Source organism: Mustela nigripes, chromosome 10, assembly GCF_022355385.1.
Source record: "Mustela nigripes isolate SB6536 chromosome 10, MUSNIG.SB6536, whole genome shotgun sequence".
Classification (NCBI taxonomy): Eukaryota; Metazoa; Chordata; class Mammalia; order Carnivora; family Mustelidae; genus Mustela; species Mustela nigripes.
Window position 1 is genome coordinate 53,764,948 of NC_081566.1, and position 21,048 is coordinate 53,785,995.

Below are 21,048 nucleotides of genomic sequence, written 5' to 3' on the forward strand. Positions count from 1 at the left end.
TTTTTAAGATTTTATTTCTTTGACAGAGAGAGTAGGCAGAGAGGCAAGCAGAGAGAGAGAGAGAGGGGGAGGAGGAAGCAGGCTCCCTGCCTAGCAGAGAGCCCGATGTGGGACTCGATCACAGGATCCTGAGATCATGACCTGAGCTGAAGGCAGAGGCTTAACCCACTGAGCCATCCACGCAGCCCCAGTCAGTGATTACTTTTAAAGTTTCTATAGCTAGCTAAATTTATGAAAACTTGGCATTTGCTAATACAGAAATTAACTTGTTAAGTCCAAATGAATATTATACTTTGTATTAAAGAAGCCATATATCAAAAACGTTATTAGGTTCACAGCTTAAAAAAAAAAAAAAAGCAGCACTATTTTTAGATAAATAAGTAAAAACTGTAATTCACGTCTCATCTTTGCCTTAGAAAACATGTGTTTTCTTCACCATGTAGTTAGCCCAAACAATGAATGTAGTTAGCTCAAAAAATGTGGCTCTTCTGGCCACAAAAATTACCTTTTTAACTGCTAAATTAATCACATGGCATCTTATCTATTCGCAGTGATACAAATTTGCTAAGGAGTTGCAGGTTTAATTCAAATTAATGTCACTTTCATTTCTAATAGTATCCATTCCAAAAATCTATTTCAGAATTTTGATAGAATATAAAAAGTATAGACAACACCAAACCTCAGAACATGTTAATTGAAAACATATTTTTATGTAATTTGTGGGCAAGTCAACTGATTCTTACTTTCTCTGGGATGGCAGAGATAGAAAAAAAGAAAAAAAAAAGAGTACCACTCTGAACTTCACTGTGGAATATGTAGAGGAAAGTATAAAATTAAAATGTCATGAGTCAGTGTTCACCATACAGTACTTGAAGGATTTATTTTAAGTCTAATGGTAATTTAACAGTATAAAGAATAAGAGATACTCACATATCATATATGAAATTAAAAACATCACAATGATTACATTCTAAAACACAGTATATGTGAAAAACCAATGTGACTGCACGTTCAGTAGACATTAAAAGAGAATAATCTGGGTCCCTGGGTGGCTCAGTGGGTTGAGCCGCTGCCCTCAGCTCAGGTCATAATCTCAGGGTCCTGGGGTCGAGTCCCACATCGGGTTCTCTGCTCAGCAGGGAGCCTGCTTCCTCCTCTCTCTCTCTCTCTGCTTGCCTCTCTGCCTACTTGTGATCTCCCTCTGTCAGATAAATAAATAAAATCTTTAAAAAAAAAAAAAAAACAAGGAGAATAATCTGAAATGTATACACAGAAATTAAAAAGTATATCTGAAGATTAGTAAGAGGAAGACCTCTCTGTGGGAAATAGACTGAACATAGCTGGTTATCTCTGTTTCCTTTCAATGCCATTTTTGGGTTACTGCAATCAAAAGAAAATAATAGCAGACAACCAATATGATCAATATCTAATCCTAATTCAAATGGGCATTTCCTCTTTTATTACTAAATACTTACATGAAATGATGACACAACCCCATGTATTTCTTTCTCCTCTTTTTGATTCCAAAATGGATCTATGGCAACAATCATCAGCCTCCTAAGTGCTTGTTTTATGAATCTGGCCCTTAGTCAAGAAGTTACACTGAAAAGTCTTTTAATCTCCTTCTGAAAAGAATTTACTGGATTGCATTTAAGTTCAAGTTCAAGGGTATTAAAATGTACAAAGGAGAGTGAAAAAGGTGCTAGGTTATAGATTTTAACTTCTTAACTAGAAAAATGACTCAAAATAGATTTTCTAATTTACAATGAATCAAAAGAGAAAACATTAGACCATAGCAAAAGTGGCACAAATGTATCAAAAACCAAATGAATAAACATTTGAGGAGATTTATTATTAGAAATTGCAATAAATTTTGGAAAGATGAATTGATTTTAGTTAAAAGGTATAACTGACAATTTATTGGGCGGGAAGATGCATTATTTTCCAATTGTTATCCATCTACAGTAAAACTGATTTGTGTCCTATTGTATTTTATGGAAAAGGAGAGTGCAACTTTCAGTGATTTAGATTAAATGTATTAATCATAACCAGGCACTGTGAACTATATATCTACTATTAAAGAAGATTTTTGACATTTAATTCTGTAGCAATATTTTGGCTCTGTACCACTCTTCCTAAATCCAATTCCTGCTACAGTTGGCAGATTTCTCCCTTTTAATTTTATGAGGCTTAAAGTAGCATTTAACCACCCATGCGGTAAATAATGCGGGATTAGAAATATTTAGTGTTTTGTTTCCCTTTCAAGAGTGGTAATCCATCAAATCCAAAAATGTTCTCTAAAATTTTTCTATATTTTTGGCAATCTCTAATATATGATATCATAAAAACTATAAAATTAAATAAAATGCATCACACAGCCAGAATAGATCTGCTTTTCTAAAGAACTGCCTTAACCTGAAAGAACACAGGTAGAAACCTCTTTGAACCAGAGATGTGGAATCCTCACTGAAACACAATACAAAATAAAATAAAAAATATGGATTAAAACCAGGATAACTAGATCAGAATCTTTTAATTTTATTCCCTCAGGTAACAAATCTTAATGAGGGTGTGCAAATAACTTTGAAACAGCTTAACCATTTAATATCTTTCTAAAACCAACACTCTTGCAAGACAAGGTATTAGAGTTATATAGGAAAACAATGACTGAACACGTAAGATATGCTGGATATTCGGCTAAGCGCTCATAAAAGTGAAAATAAATTTTAAGTTTAGTCCATCTATCACATGATGCAAATTTACAAATAAATTTAACAATTTTTTAAAATAAGTGAGGCACAAGTCAAAAATGAACTGATTAACCTATGGAAGTTAATATTCTAACTCTAATTTTTAATAGTTCCAGAACATTTTTATATTTAACATGAGCTTAAAAATGATTAAAAACTTCAGTTAAAAGGTATAGTCTGTTATTAAGTCAAAATAACCACCAGAAGTAAAACTGACTTTAAACAAAATCAAATACCAATTTTTAAAATTTTAATTCATGTAATGTTAATTCTGGTTATTAGTGAATCCAAATTATTACAATAATAACATTATAACTGCATGCGGTACTTTGAGATCTATCAAAGTAATAAAGTAACCTGTCACACGAGTAATTATCTATATTTAATCCATATATAAAACAAATGGCCCAGAAATGAGTAAAGTCTGTAACTCACTCAAGACACGTTGATGCCATATATCCATGGTGAGAACATCTAATTTCTTCATACATATTCATATCTTAATTCACTTTTAACAAAGTTTATGATTATGACTGTTGTGGAAACAATGTATGCCCTTCTAGTGTCTCAATGAAATCAAGAATTACCGACCAGCAATAAGATAATCTAAAAAGAAAACATGTATGAGCATGTTTGTGGAAAAGCCCCTTCTAATGTATAAAGTGTCTGCTTTGCCCTCCCTGCCCTTCACAGTGCTACACTATAGAGCTGGGAGTTACATGTTGGGAAAAAGAGAAGGAGAGAACTCCTCTAGTCAGCTAGTCAGTTAGCACCTCAAGGGGCATTCCAACAGAAATAAAGGCACTTCAACTACAAACATAAGATGCAATATACACAATAACGTGTCAGCAAATGTGTTAGCAAGATATACAATACATGTAGTGATTTGTTGAAGAAACAAGATGACTAAGATTTTCTTTAATCAAGAAGAATTAGATTAATTGGTATTTCCGATGAAGAGTCAACACCGAAGGCTGGGAATGTACTATTATTTTATAAAGCCATCCAAGGAAGTAGACTAGGGAAAAGTCATGATATTAATAAATATCAAAAAGGCTAATACCAAATTTGCAGCATGAATCAAATTATTTATTTCAATACAATCAGCAACAATTTAGAAGTGTGAATTAAGAATTTGATGACAAAAATTCTTGACTCCTTCCTCGAAATGAGGATCCAATCAAATTTTGAAGAGGACGACTTTTACAACTTGACAAGAAATTTCAGTTTTAAGCCCTGTGGTATTTTCAAGACATATCACTGTAGCTTTAGTGAACAATACAGAAGAGAGTACAAACTTCTGAAAATTTTTGTTTGTAAAAGGGTTGAAATTGAGACCTAGCTCTGATCCTTCTTAATGAAGCTAATGCTTTGAAAATCTGTGAATCCATAAAATGGGAATTCGCAAAGTACTTATATTACAGGATGGATGGAGATTGTTATAAAATATCAAATGCTATTTAAATTTTTATTGCTGCACTAACCTTTCTGGAGAGGAAGAAAACCCCACCGATAGGTAACAGAAAATTTACCTTCTAATAGATTGGAGAAAGAAAAGTTTTAAATGTCAGAAAAGACCTAGTAAGTTAAATCAACAGGCTAAATCAAAGGACAGAAGAGAAAACACATCAGTTAGAAGTGAAGAGTTGACAGGAGGAACGGAGAGCATATTTACGTGATGGAAACTCTTACACTGAAAAATAGAACAGAGATCCAATTCAACACATTCAACTTAATCAAGGAAACTCAGACTAACCTGCCCATTATACTCACGAAACTGACCAATTAGGCCCAGACATTTTTTGAGAAACTAAAATTTAAGTGTAAATATGTTTTTTACTCTTGAAGGAGAGGGTGTATAGCTTGGGGATCCATGGGGATCTGGCCATGAGGCCAGAGTTCATATTCTGACACTAACAATTACTAGCTGTGGCCTTAAACAAGTCATTTAAGCCATCTGTTCCTGTTTCCTGGTTTAGAAGTCAGAATAATATTTACCCCAGTAGCCTTTTTATGAACATTAAATGAATTAAAATACATAAAGAGATTAAAACACCTGGCAAATAATAAGAACTCAGTAAATGTTAGGCAATATAACCAATAGTATAAAATATTTCAGTCCTTTAATATTAGTCACATAAAAGCTGATCTGAAAAATAAATTATTAATACATTACAATGAAATATTATGTAGCCAAATGAATGAAAAACAAGTATAATTTACAATCGCTCTGACTTTAAGACTTATTTTATTTTAGAGAAAGAGAAAGAGAAGGGAGAGTGGGGTTGGTAGGGAGAGGGAGGAGGAGGGAGAGAATTTCAAGCAGACTCCTCACTGACTACGGAGCCCAATGTGGGGCTTGAGCTCAGAACCCTGAAATCAAGACATGAACTGAAACCAAGAGTTGGATGCTTAACCCACTGAGCCACCCAGGCATCCTTCTGACATGTTTTTAAAGTGTAAACACTGAGGTGCAGAGGAACAGATTCTATCTTTGCACAGATGGGTATGGGAGACACTCGGTACTTTTTTGTCCTGTTTAACTTTTAAAACCAGTGCATCTATTACTTCTTTTTTTTTTTTTATAACAATGAAAACGACAAGAAAAGGACACTAGGTAAGACTTGCCAATACACATAACCCACCCATCATACATGGATTTCAGCTCCTCCCAACGCCTTACTAACATGACTTGGAAGAGTAAAAAGGCAAAATTCCATGTCCTAGGACAAAGAGAATAGGAAAGAAGGTATCACCAAATAAGGTACTTCAACAAAATTACACATGAAAACCAAAGCTGGCCATTCATCCTTCTTTAGTGTAAGATGGGTAGGGATAGAGTGGCAATAAAAAGCAAGCTGACTAAAGCAGCAGACTTCAGAAAGGTTCAGAAATTGGAGGCGCCAGACACCTTCGACACAGGGAGTCTATTAAAAAAAAAAAAAAAAAGTTGATCCTCTGATCCCAATCCTTAGCCACGATCTTAACATGTTACTACTGTTCCCCTTCAGCACAGCAGAAGTTCAAAATTATCATGTAAATATGCTAAACTATAATAAACACTGGGTATTCATATATGCAACTGATGAACTCCACCTCTGAAACTAATTATATACTCTATGTTAACTGAATTTAAAAAGAAAACTAAAAAAGGAAGAAAACAAAAAATAGTTAAATAAAAATAAAAATGTTATACTATAAAGAGGCCATAATGGATGCGTGACATGATAAAACTTTACTAGGTCAGGGGAATTCAGTGAAAGTCAGCATACTGAGTGCTCCGTCTTCTACTTTGCAATTAGAACGTTGCCAGGGGACTCAACACTGTCCACTTGCCACCTCTGAAGCAGGAGATTACTTATTAGATTATTTCCAAGGGAAATCCCTACTCAATAGCAACATCTAAGGATTCTCCAACCAAAAGGTACACAAGCGCTGTATGTGCACAATTCAGCTTTTCTCTCGTGCTTTGTCACATGAAATCCCATCTGCCATCACATCATGGAATACATACATATAAGGACAAATTAAAAACCATGAAGAATTTAGACACTACTCTTGGTAGAAAAGGATGTTACTTAAGGTTGAACTGGCTTCATAACCAGCGGTGGAAAACTCCCGAAAAAACAGAGGGTGATAACCAATAATCTCCACCAACATTCTCAAAATTATTAAGCACATCCTATGGGCCGAGCTGGATTCCTGCTATGGGGGTGCTCTATGTAATTGTAGATATAATACAAACATAAGCAGAATAAAGAATAAAACAGAGACAGGAGGGGTAATGCCATTTCAGATGATGGAACGATCTCTTAAAAATGAAGAGCTGGAGAAGGTTTTGAAGAAAAAATAAAGAATCTTCCTTGAAGATTCTCAACTCTTCCTTGAAGGGCATGAATCTAACAGTAAGGAGAGAGATGCATTGTTGTGAGTAAAGCTGTAGTATGAAAGAATGTGGCTGAACAGGAGAAAGCTGAAGGACGCATGGGCGTGTTGAGAACATAAGATCATCTGGAAAGGAGTAAAGTGGGGGCGCCTGGGTGGCTCAGTGGGTTAAAGCCTCTGCCTTCCACTCAGGTCATGATCTCAGGGTCCTGGGATCGAGTCCCGCATCGGGCTCTCTGCTCAGCGGGGAGCCTGCTTCCCTCCCTCTCTCTCTGCCAGCCTCTCTGCCTACTTGTGATTTCTTTCTGTCAAATAAATAAATAAAATCTTTAAACAAACAAACAAACAAAAAACATTTACTTGGAGTTACATGTGATGCGGATCAGAGGAAGGAAAACTGGAAGACAGACCAGGGATAAACCTAATGTGTTATCAAAATGGAATGTTAGGAGTAACTACCCTAAGGCACTGAAACAAAGGGGCTAACAGGACAGAGAAATAAGATTCTGACATGGCTAGATGTGGGAAGAGTGAAGGATTAAAGAGAACACATAAACTTAAATTTAAATTAAAGATGAAAAGCCACTTGGGTTTTGCTTCTCTTAACCAATGTTCGGTCTCCCCTCTCGTCTTTCCCAGTTAATTTTTATTAACTGAACAGTAAAGTACTGAGGATAAAAGTGTATCGTACTTAGTTTTGTATTCCTGGCCTTTCCCACAACAAAGACATCCTGATCCTTCATGACGTGTGTACCAATAAACCAAGATATCTGTGGCTGAAAATACACAGGCAAGACACCAAGCTTCTGAGTCGGATATAACAGATACTTATTTATTCATCCAACAAATGATATAAGACACTCTTATAAAGTGTTTCTGTGGATCAAAAAATTAGAAGAGTCTATAAAAAACACATGTAAATGAAATGGAATGGGAGGGAGACTAAGTAATTGTTACTTTTGAAAGACTGTAGATTCTAAAGAAGTATTTCTCAATACAAATCTGGAAGACCTCAAAAAGACCAAGTGCTTGCTATTAAATATCACTACAATTACACTGCAACCTAAAGATGAATGCACCTGCAAGGCTATCATGGTGAATTGCCTACAGCCAACGATCAGATTTCAATATGACGTTCTAAGAGGAAGATGCTGTATTGGGGCTGGCTCAAGTCATGGCTTCTTTTGCATCCAAACAGATCATGAAACTTCTACTTTTATTCCCTCAGGAAGCACTTGCCGATGTTTTAGACAACTGTCATTTAAAAACAGAGATTGTACAGGTTTTACTGGCTTAAAATATTTATAAATACCTGTGGGCATGCATCTCTGGTTTTGTCAGAATCCTGTTGCCCAGATGACAGGCAGCAAATACCTGCTTGGCATTTTCTAACTCTAGTACAGGGAACCCCTTATATTAAGGACTTCTTTGTGAATTCTCAGTTGTTCAAATTGACCTTCAGTTGGAGGATTTGCAGGTGACTTCAATATAGAAAGTGCTTATTAAATATTATTTAGAAGTGTTCTACCCATCATTGATTTTGAACTTTTCTCATGTAAGATATCTGACATATTTGAAGGCAAATTAGAAAACTGAGTTTTATAGACCATCAGAATAATTCTATCAGCAACATAAAAGGCAGAAAACCAAAGTTGAAGCTTTGAAGAAGGTGAAATGTTTGCAACATTTCTGTTTCTCCGATTTGAGTTAAAAAAAGAAAAAAAAAAAAAGAAAGAAAGATACAAGAAAAGTGAAATGGGGACTCTGGCAATGTCACCACCATTTTAAAAAGCAACAAGGAAGAGGGGTATTGAATCTCGATCTGTGCAATCAAATAGTTACCAATCTAAAGAAAGAACATTTTAGAACGTATTTTAAAGGTTTCTCAGGATACGAGAGTAATTTAAAAATGATAAACATAAACCTGACATTTTCTAAAATCATTTGCTTTTAAGGAGATTAAAAAAAAACCCAATTTTTAAACAAGCCATTTTTCTTTACTAACAATGTGCTAACCTAAGAACTTATGCACAAGTGGCAAAAAGAAAAAAGATTTAAAAAAAAGAAAGCGTGGCAGTTCATGTATTTTTTAAAATGTAATAGAACAGAACCATATTCACCCTGTACAGTATTTAAGTGGCCACAAAAGCATAACTACTACACCACAATATCAAATTTCAAAACAGACATCATGATGAAATCCAAAGAAGTAAACCAAACACTACATAAATATTTGGCACCTGAAAACTTTTAGTATTAAAAAAAAAATCAAAAAATTTTTAAATTGTTCCTTGTAAATAAAATGACATTCTTTTGCCTGTGCAGGTCTACTATAGTGACATTTAAAAACTGTGATCAGTCTGGTCAGGAAATAGGAGAAATGCCTAGGACCTACCACAACCTCTTGAATACACAGGTTTGAGTAATGTACACCCTGTTTCTTTTCCCAGGTTGTGACAAGAGTGACGAGAAGCAAGCACTAGAGTAGCCAAGGCTGAAAATTATTGCAGCCTGCAAATCATATCACCTCCAATCATCTTCACGTTCCCATCACCCTGTTCAATCTTCTCCACGGCCATTTCTATTTACTGACCCTCCTCTCCTTACCGGGTTTATTTATGCTCATTAAAATAGAAGCTCCTGGAACCTTGTCTGCCTTGCTCACTACTTTAACTGCCATGGCCTAGAACAGTATCTCAAACACAGTCAAGGCTCAGTATTTTTTTGAATGAATGGATACTACTCAAAAGTTAAGATTATTGAATCCAAGAAAATATAGGGGTTCAGTGTACTGTGGATCCCATCTACTGGGGGGACAGGGACAGACCTTAGATCCCTAATCTTATAACCACTTAATGTACCCTTTATACTGATATCCATGTGATCTCTTAAGACAAATCTGATTAGCTTAACCATCCCTCTCCCCACCCCTGACATTACATCAGTTCACATGCATTCCCATGGACCAGAGTTGGAAATGATCTAATTCCTGCCTACTTTGCCAAACAAACCCTGTCTACCATATACTCCTCCACACAAGCATACCTTATATATACTACGGCAGCACTGGATTCCGTTTCCTGATTATTCCATGCTGTTTTATAAATTTAAGCCTTGCCAACCATGCCTTTCTGTCTGCTAATTCCCTCCCCAGTGAGTTGGGCTAACTCACACCTGAAGTCCCAGCTAACAAATCCTCCTGTATGAAGTTTACCCAGGTTCCACTAAAAAGGGGTAGGAAAGGAGCAGATCAAGAGAAATACAGAGGCTATCATCACGGCTGAAGAAGAGATGTGATGCTCCTATGGACACTGTACAGGTTTGGAGAGAGAACGGGGGACCAGGCAGGGTAAGCTGAGAAAACAGCAGAAACAGAGCAAGAAAGCAAACTGGAATTGGATGATGCTGAAGACCAGGAACAAGGTACTATATACTACCTGAGAAGCAAAGAAAAAGATTGGAATGGAGGATTTGGTCCCAGTGATTAATCCGATGGGAGCAGTAGTATCTCTTTTACTTATCATTTCTATTCTGGCACACAACTTGATTGTGTTCATTCTTTAAGACAACAAAGAAAGTTGCAGATTTTCCAAAATAACTCACACTTCTGATAGCACTTGGTAACCAGAAATGAAACTATTTTATGAAGAAAATGTATTTATATTTATTAGCAACATGACAAGAGAGTGAAGAAACTTCCAGATTTCATTAATTTTGGCATAGCAAAGGAAAAACAAATTTGGGAATGTTTAAGTTGTAAATGTTAATAGGATTAAATGAATTAAAATATATAAATATAGTGTCTGGCATGTAGTAAGCATCATTGTAAGTCATTACTAACATTCTCTTTGCTAGGTTCCAGATTTCTGAAGTATCACAAACCCAAATGACAAGATACGAAACCAGGCCAATTCCAGTGGTTGAGTAGTCAGAAAAGCAAGGACAATTTAAACAGGTAGATAAAAACTGTAAGTGGTCAAATTTGGCATTATTAAAATACCAAGGTTGAATACGTTTTGTATTCTTTCCTAATGGATTTTAAAAGCTAAATATGGAGAACAGAATATGAATTCAAATTCTTGTTGAATAAATTAAAAAATATAATCTGTACTATTAAATATGTAAATATTCCACTTTTTATAAAGTATAACGTGATTAAGACTAAATATCAATATTAGCATTGATATTACTTTTAGTGGAATAGAATGAAAAATCATTAGATTCAAATTTTCAAATATTATAGGTATTAAATTTACATATGTAAAATGTAAAAAGAATGACACCAAAATAGAGAATTTTAAATCAAACAAGAGACACTATTAAAATGTCTTTTGTAGAAGAAATATTTATTATAATTCTACGGAGCAGTACTTCTGTATGATACAAAATTTACTTTATCCCCAAATAAGTTCCAAGAAGAAAGTATTCATTTCTCACATGAAATCTGGATCTCAAGCTGACTTCAAGATAAGATAAAAACTAAATTATTAACATACATAGTAATAGATTAGAATATACATGATATATAATACATATTTAGAATATTCTAAATATATATTCTTGGATTCTGCATAGTATCTAAAAATGGTTAAAGGATGCAAATAATTCACGGAGATTATAATTAAGCATTTAGTTATTAAATTCCTCTGAAAAATATTAGATGATTAGCACACTGTCAAGAGTACAACTGATGACACACAACTGATGACACACATCATTTTAAATTTGTTTTCTATCAAAAAATTTCTTAGACTAGTCTAAGAGAAAAGTTCATGTAGTTTCCTTATATAAACCAAATCCATTTAAAATGGCCCTTCTGTTGTAAAAGGCTGTAGATCAGACTACATATTCCCACTCCAGTATCCCAAGAAACAATAAAACAAAGGTTGAGCAAGACTTACAGAGTAAATCATTATAGCATCATTATCATTATCAATATGACACTTATGAAATCTGGTCTGGTCTTTCATGATATACTTCAGAGAAAGAATATATATACAGTATTTCCTTCTCTTACACAATGAAATAACTCAAGATTCTAAATAGATATAAATTATTTTGAGGGCTATTTCATTGTTGAATGTAATGGTATGCTTACTTGTACAGAATGACAATTTAAATTGTCACCTTTTTTTTTTTCAGATATTTAACTTGAGAAACATGTATAAATCAGATTCATTTTCTGAGAGAATAACCACTACCATCACCACTATAGTTGTTCTCATTTCATCTATACAAAAAAAAAACCAAAACCCAAACCAAAACAAACAAACAAACAAACAAAACATGGACCTAAATGATGATAAAATTTTTAAACAGAAACTTACAACCTTTACGTGAAATTCCTAATGTAATATTAACATTGGATTTTAGGTACTATGTTTTAAACGGAGTCATTTATTTCCTGATTTTTTTTAACAGACCACTCAATTTGAATATTAACACTTGTTCTAAGACCATCAGTTTAAAAACTTTAAAAAGAAAAAAACTCTCACCTATAGGAAACAATTAGGATGCTTAGGGTTAGGCTATATTGGCTAACTGAAATGCTGTGGTTAAGTCAGGGTAACTGGATTCACTTTGTAAGTACTATATCCCAGAACAGATTCTCTGATGGATCATTATTCTGAGGATTATTCACTCCAAACCGTACTTGATGCAAAAATTCTGGAAATACAGGAGATTCACCCTGCATCTCCTGGATAATGGCCCCAGAATATTCCTCAGAATTAATGATGATTTGCTTAATTCTCCCATAAGGGGTAAATATTAGAGGCTCACTAGCTGGGCTCCAATAAACCAGTGTGTTATTCTAACAGAAGTACAGCAATAATTAATTTTTTTCAACATTAAATTCTCAGAACTGTGACTGCATTCACCCCTCGTATATGGGCAAAATTATTTTTAAGAATCAGGTAACTCGGGACCAAAACTTCCTAAACAGTGTAAGTCTTTCTGCAAATGAACGGCCTAGTAATTGGAAGTTAGTTAGGGAGAGGTATTTAGAACAGTTTTTAATCTGTAATTAGGGTTTAAGATGTAATACAGTGGCCCTCATCTAAGATTCATTCAAAATTATTCTTTATACACCACATTAAAGACAAAGGCTGGCTCAAATATAAATGAAGTATAAAGGTAATGTAAAAGATTGCAATATAAAGCACTTTAAACATTAAAAATAAAGATGTATCATATATAAGATACGAAAAACTTAAGATTCTGCATTTTGACCTGTAATGAGATTCTGTATTTAGCATATCTGATAATAACAGTAACTATCATTTATTTAGTATATACTATGTGACAATAATGGTTCTGGACCTATGATGTACATATAATCTCATTTAATCCTGATAATACTTCTGCAGATTAAATACTGTCTCTATTTAAGAGAAAGAGAAGATAAGGTTCAAGTTGTCATTAAACATGAAAAGAAGAACTAGAGTGGGGACTCACCAAGTCCAGACTTCAAAACCTCTAACCTTTTTGTAAGACCACTTTGCCCTTGACAAAACTAAACAGAGCTGATCCTCATTACTATTAGACAGTTCCACATGTGCAAATTTGCCTACTAACATGTATTTGTAACCCCCATATCAATTTTTTTAAAAAACTTTAAGTCATCTCTCTATCCAACGTGGGGCTCGAACTTACACCCCTGAGATTAAGAGTCGTATGCTCCACTGACTGAGCCAGCCAGGCGCGCCGCTCTCAAGTCAGTTCTTGTAGCACTTCTAGGGTCATTCAGGAGCAGTGAAAATTTGTCCCCTGGTGCATGTGTGCATTCCCGACTGAGGCATGGCATATAGTAAGCATCACTGTTTCAGCTCTAACAGTGTAAACAAGTGTCCTTTTGTGGTTTATTTGGTGCCACATTTTTCAGTTTTGTGTTGGCAATTCATTGTTTTAAATGAACCCCAAGCTTAGGGCTAAAACCCCAAGCTCAGGGCTAAAATCCTGACACAGGTTCCTAAGCATTAAGAGGGCCATGATGTGCCTTAAGGAGAAATGCATGTGTTAGATCAGCATAGGTTTGTTCAGGCATGGGTTACTGGGCTGTTGGTTATGAGTTCAATATTAATGCATCAACAATATGTATTAAGTAAGGTGTTTTTAGACGCAAAGACACGTAATACAAGGTTATGTACTGACTGACTGATAAAAAATGTCGTGACCAGAGGCTCACAGGAACCTAGCCTGGTATTTCCCTTAGGAGCAACAGTTCAGTATTTGCTAATCAGTTTTCAGGACGACTTTATAGGACATAACTATGGTGAACGGTAAAAAAATCCAACTGAAAACTTTTCCCCCAAGAATGTATCCATTAATATTTCAGTATAAAAGATTCTCCTCTCATTTCCTTCAAAGATAATCACTAAATCTGTGTAGTCATTATTCATCTGTGTTCGAGAAAGAAAACTTTTGTTGTCATTGGGTTTCATGGGTTGTAGCTACATGTGTTTGACTTTACTCAGAAAATTAATGTCTCTTCAAAGCAATCTGGCTTTCCAGTGTGATAATCTATAGGAGTTAAATTTCATTCTTATTCCTTGATGTCATGGGTACTGTTTAAATATGACCATTCTGTGAGATTATGATTTTTAAGACTAGACTGTTACATACAGTCTAGACAGTATGAGCAGCAACAACAACAACAACAACACTTCGCAGGAATTTAAGAATATCAGCACAAATTGGAACTCTTACCTTTCTTGTCCAAGTCAGATATTTTATTGAAGAAAAAAAAAAAAGAAAATTACAGTACTTAAAAATCCAAACAAGGACAATTCCGGATTGAAAGAAAGAAAACCTGAAGGAGCCCATTGTCTTCAGTAAAATTTGAATACAAGAAAATGTAGACCAGGAAAACAGTTTATGGCCTAATGCACTAGTTCCATGATAAACACACATATATAGTATATCTCCATCGAGTGAAACTTAATCACCTTTTTACAATTTAGAGAGGGAAGGCAGCTTTTACTATGGTTAAGCCATGTATCATCAATACCATGAAGCTAGCCTATCAGATGTAATAGCTTCTATAAAATACCACAGTGAGATTGCAATAAGCCTAGAAAATGGGCTACAAATCCCAGCTATGCTCAAGCAAGCAGTGAACCAAAAATAAAAATAGGTAAAACTGAACCAAGAACTAGATAGCATTCATCTAGATTCATGATTGGTAAGGCAAAGTTCATAGGCCAAGGTTTTAAAGTGACTTATTCAGATCTCAAAGACAGTCATTATACAAAATAAAATAAAAGCATTTATGTAATTCAGAAAAAGAAAATCACGATTTTTTTTTACTCCAAAGGACATAGCACAGAAAAGCTTACTTACAATGACCAAACACCACATTACTGTACCTCTAAAATATCACTTTAAATATGCAAAGGTAAAGATACTCAAAGTTGCACTTTATCAAATTTAAGCTCTCCAGTTTAGACAAGCAATCTGAAAGATGTTACACACTTTCTGCTTAATACATTTTCTGAAATCTTTCAGATTGTAATACCTTTAGGTAAAAGAAATGTCAACTTTAAGTTTCTTTCCCAATCATCATATTTAAGTTAGCCATTAAATGCTGAATTAACAATTAATCCATACAACAATATAAAAATACATGTATTAAATCACAGTTTTCATCAATGATTGGAACTTAATAAAAAATACTCATCATTTTAATATACCATTTTGAAGAATTCAAATGGCCTGAATGTTGTCGAGTGTCTAAATTATACCATCAATAGAAATGTTACATTTTCCCCTCTGCTTGTGAAAATGAGCTCATGCAGTATTTCTGACACTCACGGTGACACGTATGGTCTGCCAAGGGTGTGCAAGCAGGTCTCACTTTTAAACATGACAATATGATTCAGAGGCATACAGTATTAGTTGAAATACCAGCTTTCACATGATTTCCATAAGCTCGAAGCCAAAATGATAATTCTGAGTGGTTTCAGGTATCAGACAAAGCAGATAATTTAAAAAGTAATAGCAAATGATTCTACTAGCACAGACTAGTTATCACTGTGGTTAGCTTAAAACTAGGATGATCTTTTTGTAGTACAATGAACACTATACTATAAAATACAATGGGTTTGCAATACAGAGCAGATTTTCCAAGTAGAAAGCAAACTGAACAAAACAAATTCTAGTAAAGATTATCAACCTTACCTACTACTCATCTTAGCCCTTGTTAAAATACCCTGAGTAAAATGCAAATATATTAAATAATGCTGGTTATATAAGACTTCTCTAAAAATGAGCAATAAATGTCAATGCATCATGTTTATTTACAACAGTCAGATATGTAAAAATTGGTTCTTAACCAGTCACAATATAAACATTAAGGAATACTTATGTGAGATCTGGAAGTTTTCCATTTTCTAGCTTTTGTTAGCATTTTGGCAAAGCAAGTAATACATAAATGGATTTAATGTAAAAAAAATCATAAAAGAGAAAAATATATAAAATTTACAGTAGTTCTACCCACCCTGGGCCAACCTAGATCCCTAGAAAGCCTCCCCAACCACATTCACTTCTGACTAAAGGAAGAATACCAGTCCTCCAGCAAAAACAGCCTCATCTTTTCATCAAAGAGGCTCTCACTTCAATGATATTCCTCCAGGGGAAGAGGACAGGAGCCAGGTTCCCTCGAATGCCATTCCCCAGATGTTCAAAACGTAACTAATTTATTAGCATTAGAAGATTTGGTTTATAGGGGAATCTCACTGGTCCAGTTTGTAGCCTACAAAAAAATGGATTATTTTTAAGTATAACATTAGAATATGAATAAAGGATGAGGAAGTGGCTTTTTATTCCATAGAAATGGATACATTTCCAAACATGACAATTAAACAAAAAAGCATGCCTACCATTGAAGTTGTGGTCCCTCCTGATTTTTTAAAGTTCTTGGAAGGCATTCCATGAAGGCGACTGAGTCTAGCTTGAAAACCTGGAAAATCAAAGTCCTCAATTTAGGAGATTCTATGATCACTGTTCCTATCTGTACAGAATTCAAAGTAAGTCTGAGGAAGGAAACATCCTGAACAGTAGTGGGGAAAATGCAAAACACACTTAGCAGATCTGAAGCAGCGCCTGGAAGGGCTCTTATGAGGTTAGCACGTAACTATGGCTTATTTAAGAATTAGGGTATTATTCAGGGCTTTTCTTTCCTCCTAATTTACCTTTATAACATTTCAACATTTTCACAATGGTCCTAGCAAGGAGGCAAGTCAGCCTTTCTAATAAATAGAATGCGTGATTAATACAGTAGATGAATTACGATCTGACATATGTCTTTATAGCATCTTGTGCTAAGACGCTTTCATTTTCATTTTAGCCTATCCTCTTTCAGTGGATACTCCTAGATGCACTCTAAGTCCACCATATTCAGCAGTCAGCAAGTGCTACTGACCTCTTCTTCCCGGATGCGACATTAGAGGGAAAGAACCAGTTAAGATACTTTCAAAGACAGGATCTGGTAAATTTTTGTCTAGCTCGGTAGGATCTTCCTTTTCCCACCAGGGCACAACTCCAGTGATGCCACACGCTCCACCTGATTCCTTCTCATAAAACCAGTCACTCTGTTCATCGTCACCTGTGCAAATACAAGAAATCCCCCAAAGATTCAGTTTTATTATCCAAATACACAGAGTAATCAGATTTAAAAAATGCAAGATAGCAATTAAATCTGAATTTCAGAAAAAGGATTTTTCATATAAATATATAATACCTGCACAAAATTTTTAATATGCTAAATACTGCATGGGGCACACTTATATTAAAAAATTATTTATCATATATCTAAAAATTAAATTTAACTGGCGATCCTGTATTTTATCTGCTAACCATTTACATAATCAATACAGAAAAATTATTCTACACCACAGTTTCAAAAAAAGATTTTAACACCACAACAGGAACTGCCATTAACAAAAACATAAGCTGTTATGTTTTAGAACCAATTAAAAAATGTGAAAAACCGTAATACTGGTTAATTCTAAGGCAGAAACTATAGAGAAATCCATTTAAGTTACTACCTTTTCCAAATTAAAGAAAAACAAGCCTTAATCTCCTACAGAGAATTAAAAGTAAAAAACTACAGAACCCGTTCTCTGCAGCTGATATGGAATAAAATTAGCTTAATTTCATGATTTGTATGGAGTGTAAAAGGGGAAACGATCATGAACAGATGTGACTAAATGAAATTAATCTGATTAAGTTCATTAAGAAATAGTTGTGAAAAAGTTGATTTTAAATGAAAAGTGACAATACCACAGAGTTTACAAAGAAACTATACTGGACTATGACAAGCAAGGTATTTTTAAAGCAAAACACTATCCATAGTAAGTTGGACTTTTGGGAATATCCATGAGTGCAACCACGGAGAAATTGTCCATTTCAAATTCAGTTCAAAATGTACTGGTGAATTGACAGTATTTTGTTTTTAAAACAAAATGTGAATCAAGAGTATTTTGTTTTTAGAACAGGGATAAGGGGGGAAAATAAAGAAGAAGGCATAAGAAGATTCTAATGAAGACTTGTAGAGTCTTCATGATTCTAATTCTGGTTTATTAATAGGGTCATCACAATTGCCAAAAAGCTTTCCCTTTTACAGAAAGAGATTTCTGATTTCCAAAATCTCTTGCTACAAACATTTTTAAAAGTAAACTAGAAAAACACCAAAACTTCAACTGGAAATGGCTTTATGGGAAAGAGCTATACTTCAAGTTACGAGGGAGTGAAAAGTTTAAAGCATTTGGAAAACCAAAGCCACCAGTTTATTTCAATTGAGGATTTAATAAAAATTAATTTAAAAAAAAGGTACTTTTCAAAGCACATAAATACTTAGTACTTTTACTGAGAATTAGATTAAAATTTCCTGGAACAGGTGTAGGTACAAGAAAAGGGAGTCACTTGAAACTAATTACCCTAGATCCTAATTCCATTTGAGACGTTATTACAGAAAAAATGAGGTTATTTTATTTTTGATGTGATACACAACTTTGTTCTTAATAGGGAGATCAAACAGCTAAAGATTAAGAACCTGAGTTCTGAAGTCAGTCAGACCAGTGAGAATTGCAGTGTTTTGTGACTTTGGGGAAGGTAGCTCAACTCTATGAGCCTAAAGGTTTCAACATACCCCCCACAAAAGAATCTCCCAGGGTTTTCTTAAGAATAATATAAAATCTAAAATAAACTGAATGAGGAAAAAAAAAAGGCACTTAGAAATGTAAAACATAATAAGCTCATACTAAATGCTGGTATACTATCTTAAACCATTTGAAGCTTTTCAAATATGGACAGGCTTGTCCAAAAGTTTTTTCATTTTTTTTCATTACGAAATGCAACATTTGTAGTAACTTTGAGCAGGCTCATGTATTTAAACAAGAATTTAGGTATATTATCAAGGTAGTCAAATTCACTCTGAGCTCTGAGGTTCTAGCATATTTCAGCAAAATCTCTTAACTTTACAAAGTCTATGGTCTTTAAAACAGAATATATATGGGTTTCTAAGTAAGTCAAAATGAATGATCATTTATTTTATTCCTACCAAGAGGAATGAACAGACTATTGGGAAAAAAAGCCTAAGTGGCTATCATTTTCTTTTTTTCTTCCTATCATTAGACTATAATTGAAAACTATACATCTTGGGGTTTTTTTTCCTCCTTAGAACTTACTGCTTTCCTCTAAAGATTCTCAAGAAAGGCAGATAACATTTGTAGAGTGCCTTCTGTCCTCTTATTAAGGTTTTTTCTATTTTCTTCCATAATAGGTAGTTTCAAAATAATGCCCTCCGAAACTGTGAAAAGCTTCAGGGAATCTCAAAGATGTAAAAGATCTAAGTTGTAAGACATGACTGTGTAACAGTTTACAATATTGAATTCACGAAAACTGTCTAATTACTTACAAACTAGGGAGGATGAATAAATGTCACGGCTGAATAAAAATGACAAATGACTTGTAAATCCACCTTTATTAATGCTTAAACAGTATTAAATACATTTGGAATCAGGTGGAGAATGAGAACCAGTGTCTTGTGAACTTGAGAAGAGACAAAATTATAAAGACTGAGGTATGCAAATCTTTCTTAAGGAAGATAATCCTCCCTTAATATTATTAGCTCCACATACTAGCTTTTGGAGATAATCGATTACTTTAGGTTAGGAAGACAGGATACCCTTCCTATATCAAAAAGAACTAAATAAAGGGGCACCTGTGTGGCTCAGTGTGTTGAAGCTTCTGCCTTTGGCTCAGGTGGTGATCAAGGACCACATGGGATCTCTGATCAACAGGGAGCCTGCTTCCCCCTCTCTCTGCCTGTCTCTTTGCCTACTTGTGATCTCTGTCCATCAAACAGGTAACAAATCTTGGGGGGGTGGGCGGGGAAGAACTAAAGCCCAGTCCACTAAGTAGGTGTGTGTGAGGTGAACGGATTGCCGTCATCAACTTAGGAAGTAACTAGTAACAAGCACAACTTTAAAATGAAGACTTTTTTCCCGAAGGAATTAAAAGAAAAAAAAAAAAAGAGTAAGCATTTCAGTACCTTGTCTTCCCTCATCATTGGTAAATAAGCCAGCATCAGTGCTGCTGAGACTGCTGGAGTCACTGGAATAAGGGAAAAGGGGGAAAAAAAAAAACAAAACAGATCAAAAGAACAATTGATCTCTCAGTCGTAAAATTTTAAAGAGACATGGCAGCTCAGAGATGAAACTTAAACCTGACAGAGATCTGAAAGAAAATAAGATGATTTTTTTTTTTTTAATCAAACTGCAAATATTCTGGTTCCATGAACTACAGAGCATATTATTTTTGGCACATAAAACCACAGGCATCTAATGGGACCCTGACAGTAAGCCAGATGTGACTGCAACGAGGGGCTGACACAATTGATGCATTTTATTATCTGCTTTCATCAAATGCTCACTGCTCCTTTCTTGTGCCGTGCAATTCAGTCTAAGCCCGAACACCACCGCTCAATAAAATGGGGAAAGTCTCAATCAAAAGCAGGCTAAGCCTTTCTTCAGCACATGAAATACAAGGGCCCCGGATGAAATTACTTTTCATGACCACATTTGCAAATATTCAGGAAAAGACATTATTTAAGAATTCACAACAATGCTATTACCTGGCAAGGAAGAAAAAAGTTTACAATGGTAACAATCCACTAAATCGAAGTTAAAAATCTCTCTGAGCAAGACCAAACTATGGAATACTCCCAATATTAGGGAGGGGGTGTATAAAAAATAACAGGTTCTCCATACTTCCATAGAAGTTCAAGTATGATACAAAGTCTTATTTTACATACAAATTAAAACAAACAGCAGATATTCGACTGACATGAACCATCACTATTAGTTCTAATACAAGTCATGTGTATATGAAAATCTAGTTAGTTAAAAAAAAA

At 34.6% G+C, this 21,048-nt stretch overlaps 1 protein-coding gene across 2 annotated transcripts in view; it reads right to left on the reverse strand.

Moving 5' to 3' along the window:
• GPATCH2 (G-patch domain containing 2) overlaps positions 1–21,048 on the reverse strand; it is a 172,934-nt gene that overhangs the window by 136,331 nt on the left and 15,555 nt on the right. The window contains exons 3-6 of one of the 2 annotated variants that reach the window (XM_059413347.1): positions 20,188–20,249; positions 17,056–17,238; positions 16,514–16,593; positions 14,067–16,386 (exon numbers count right to left, since the gene is read on the reverse strand). In XM_059413347.1, coding sequence (XP_059269330.1) covers positions 16,354–16,386; positions 16,514–16,593; positions 17,056–17,238; positions 20,188–20,249 — 358 coding nt within the window. In that variant the 3' untranslated portion in view covers positions 14,067–16,353. Of the gene's footprint in view, positions 1–14,066; positions 16,387–16,513; positions 16,594–17,055; positions 17,239–20,187; positions 20,250–21,048 lie in introns of those variants that run through there. The other variant, XM_059413345.1, reaches the window with a different exon arrangement.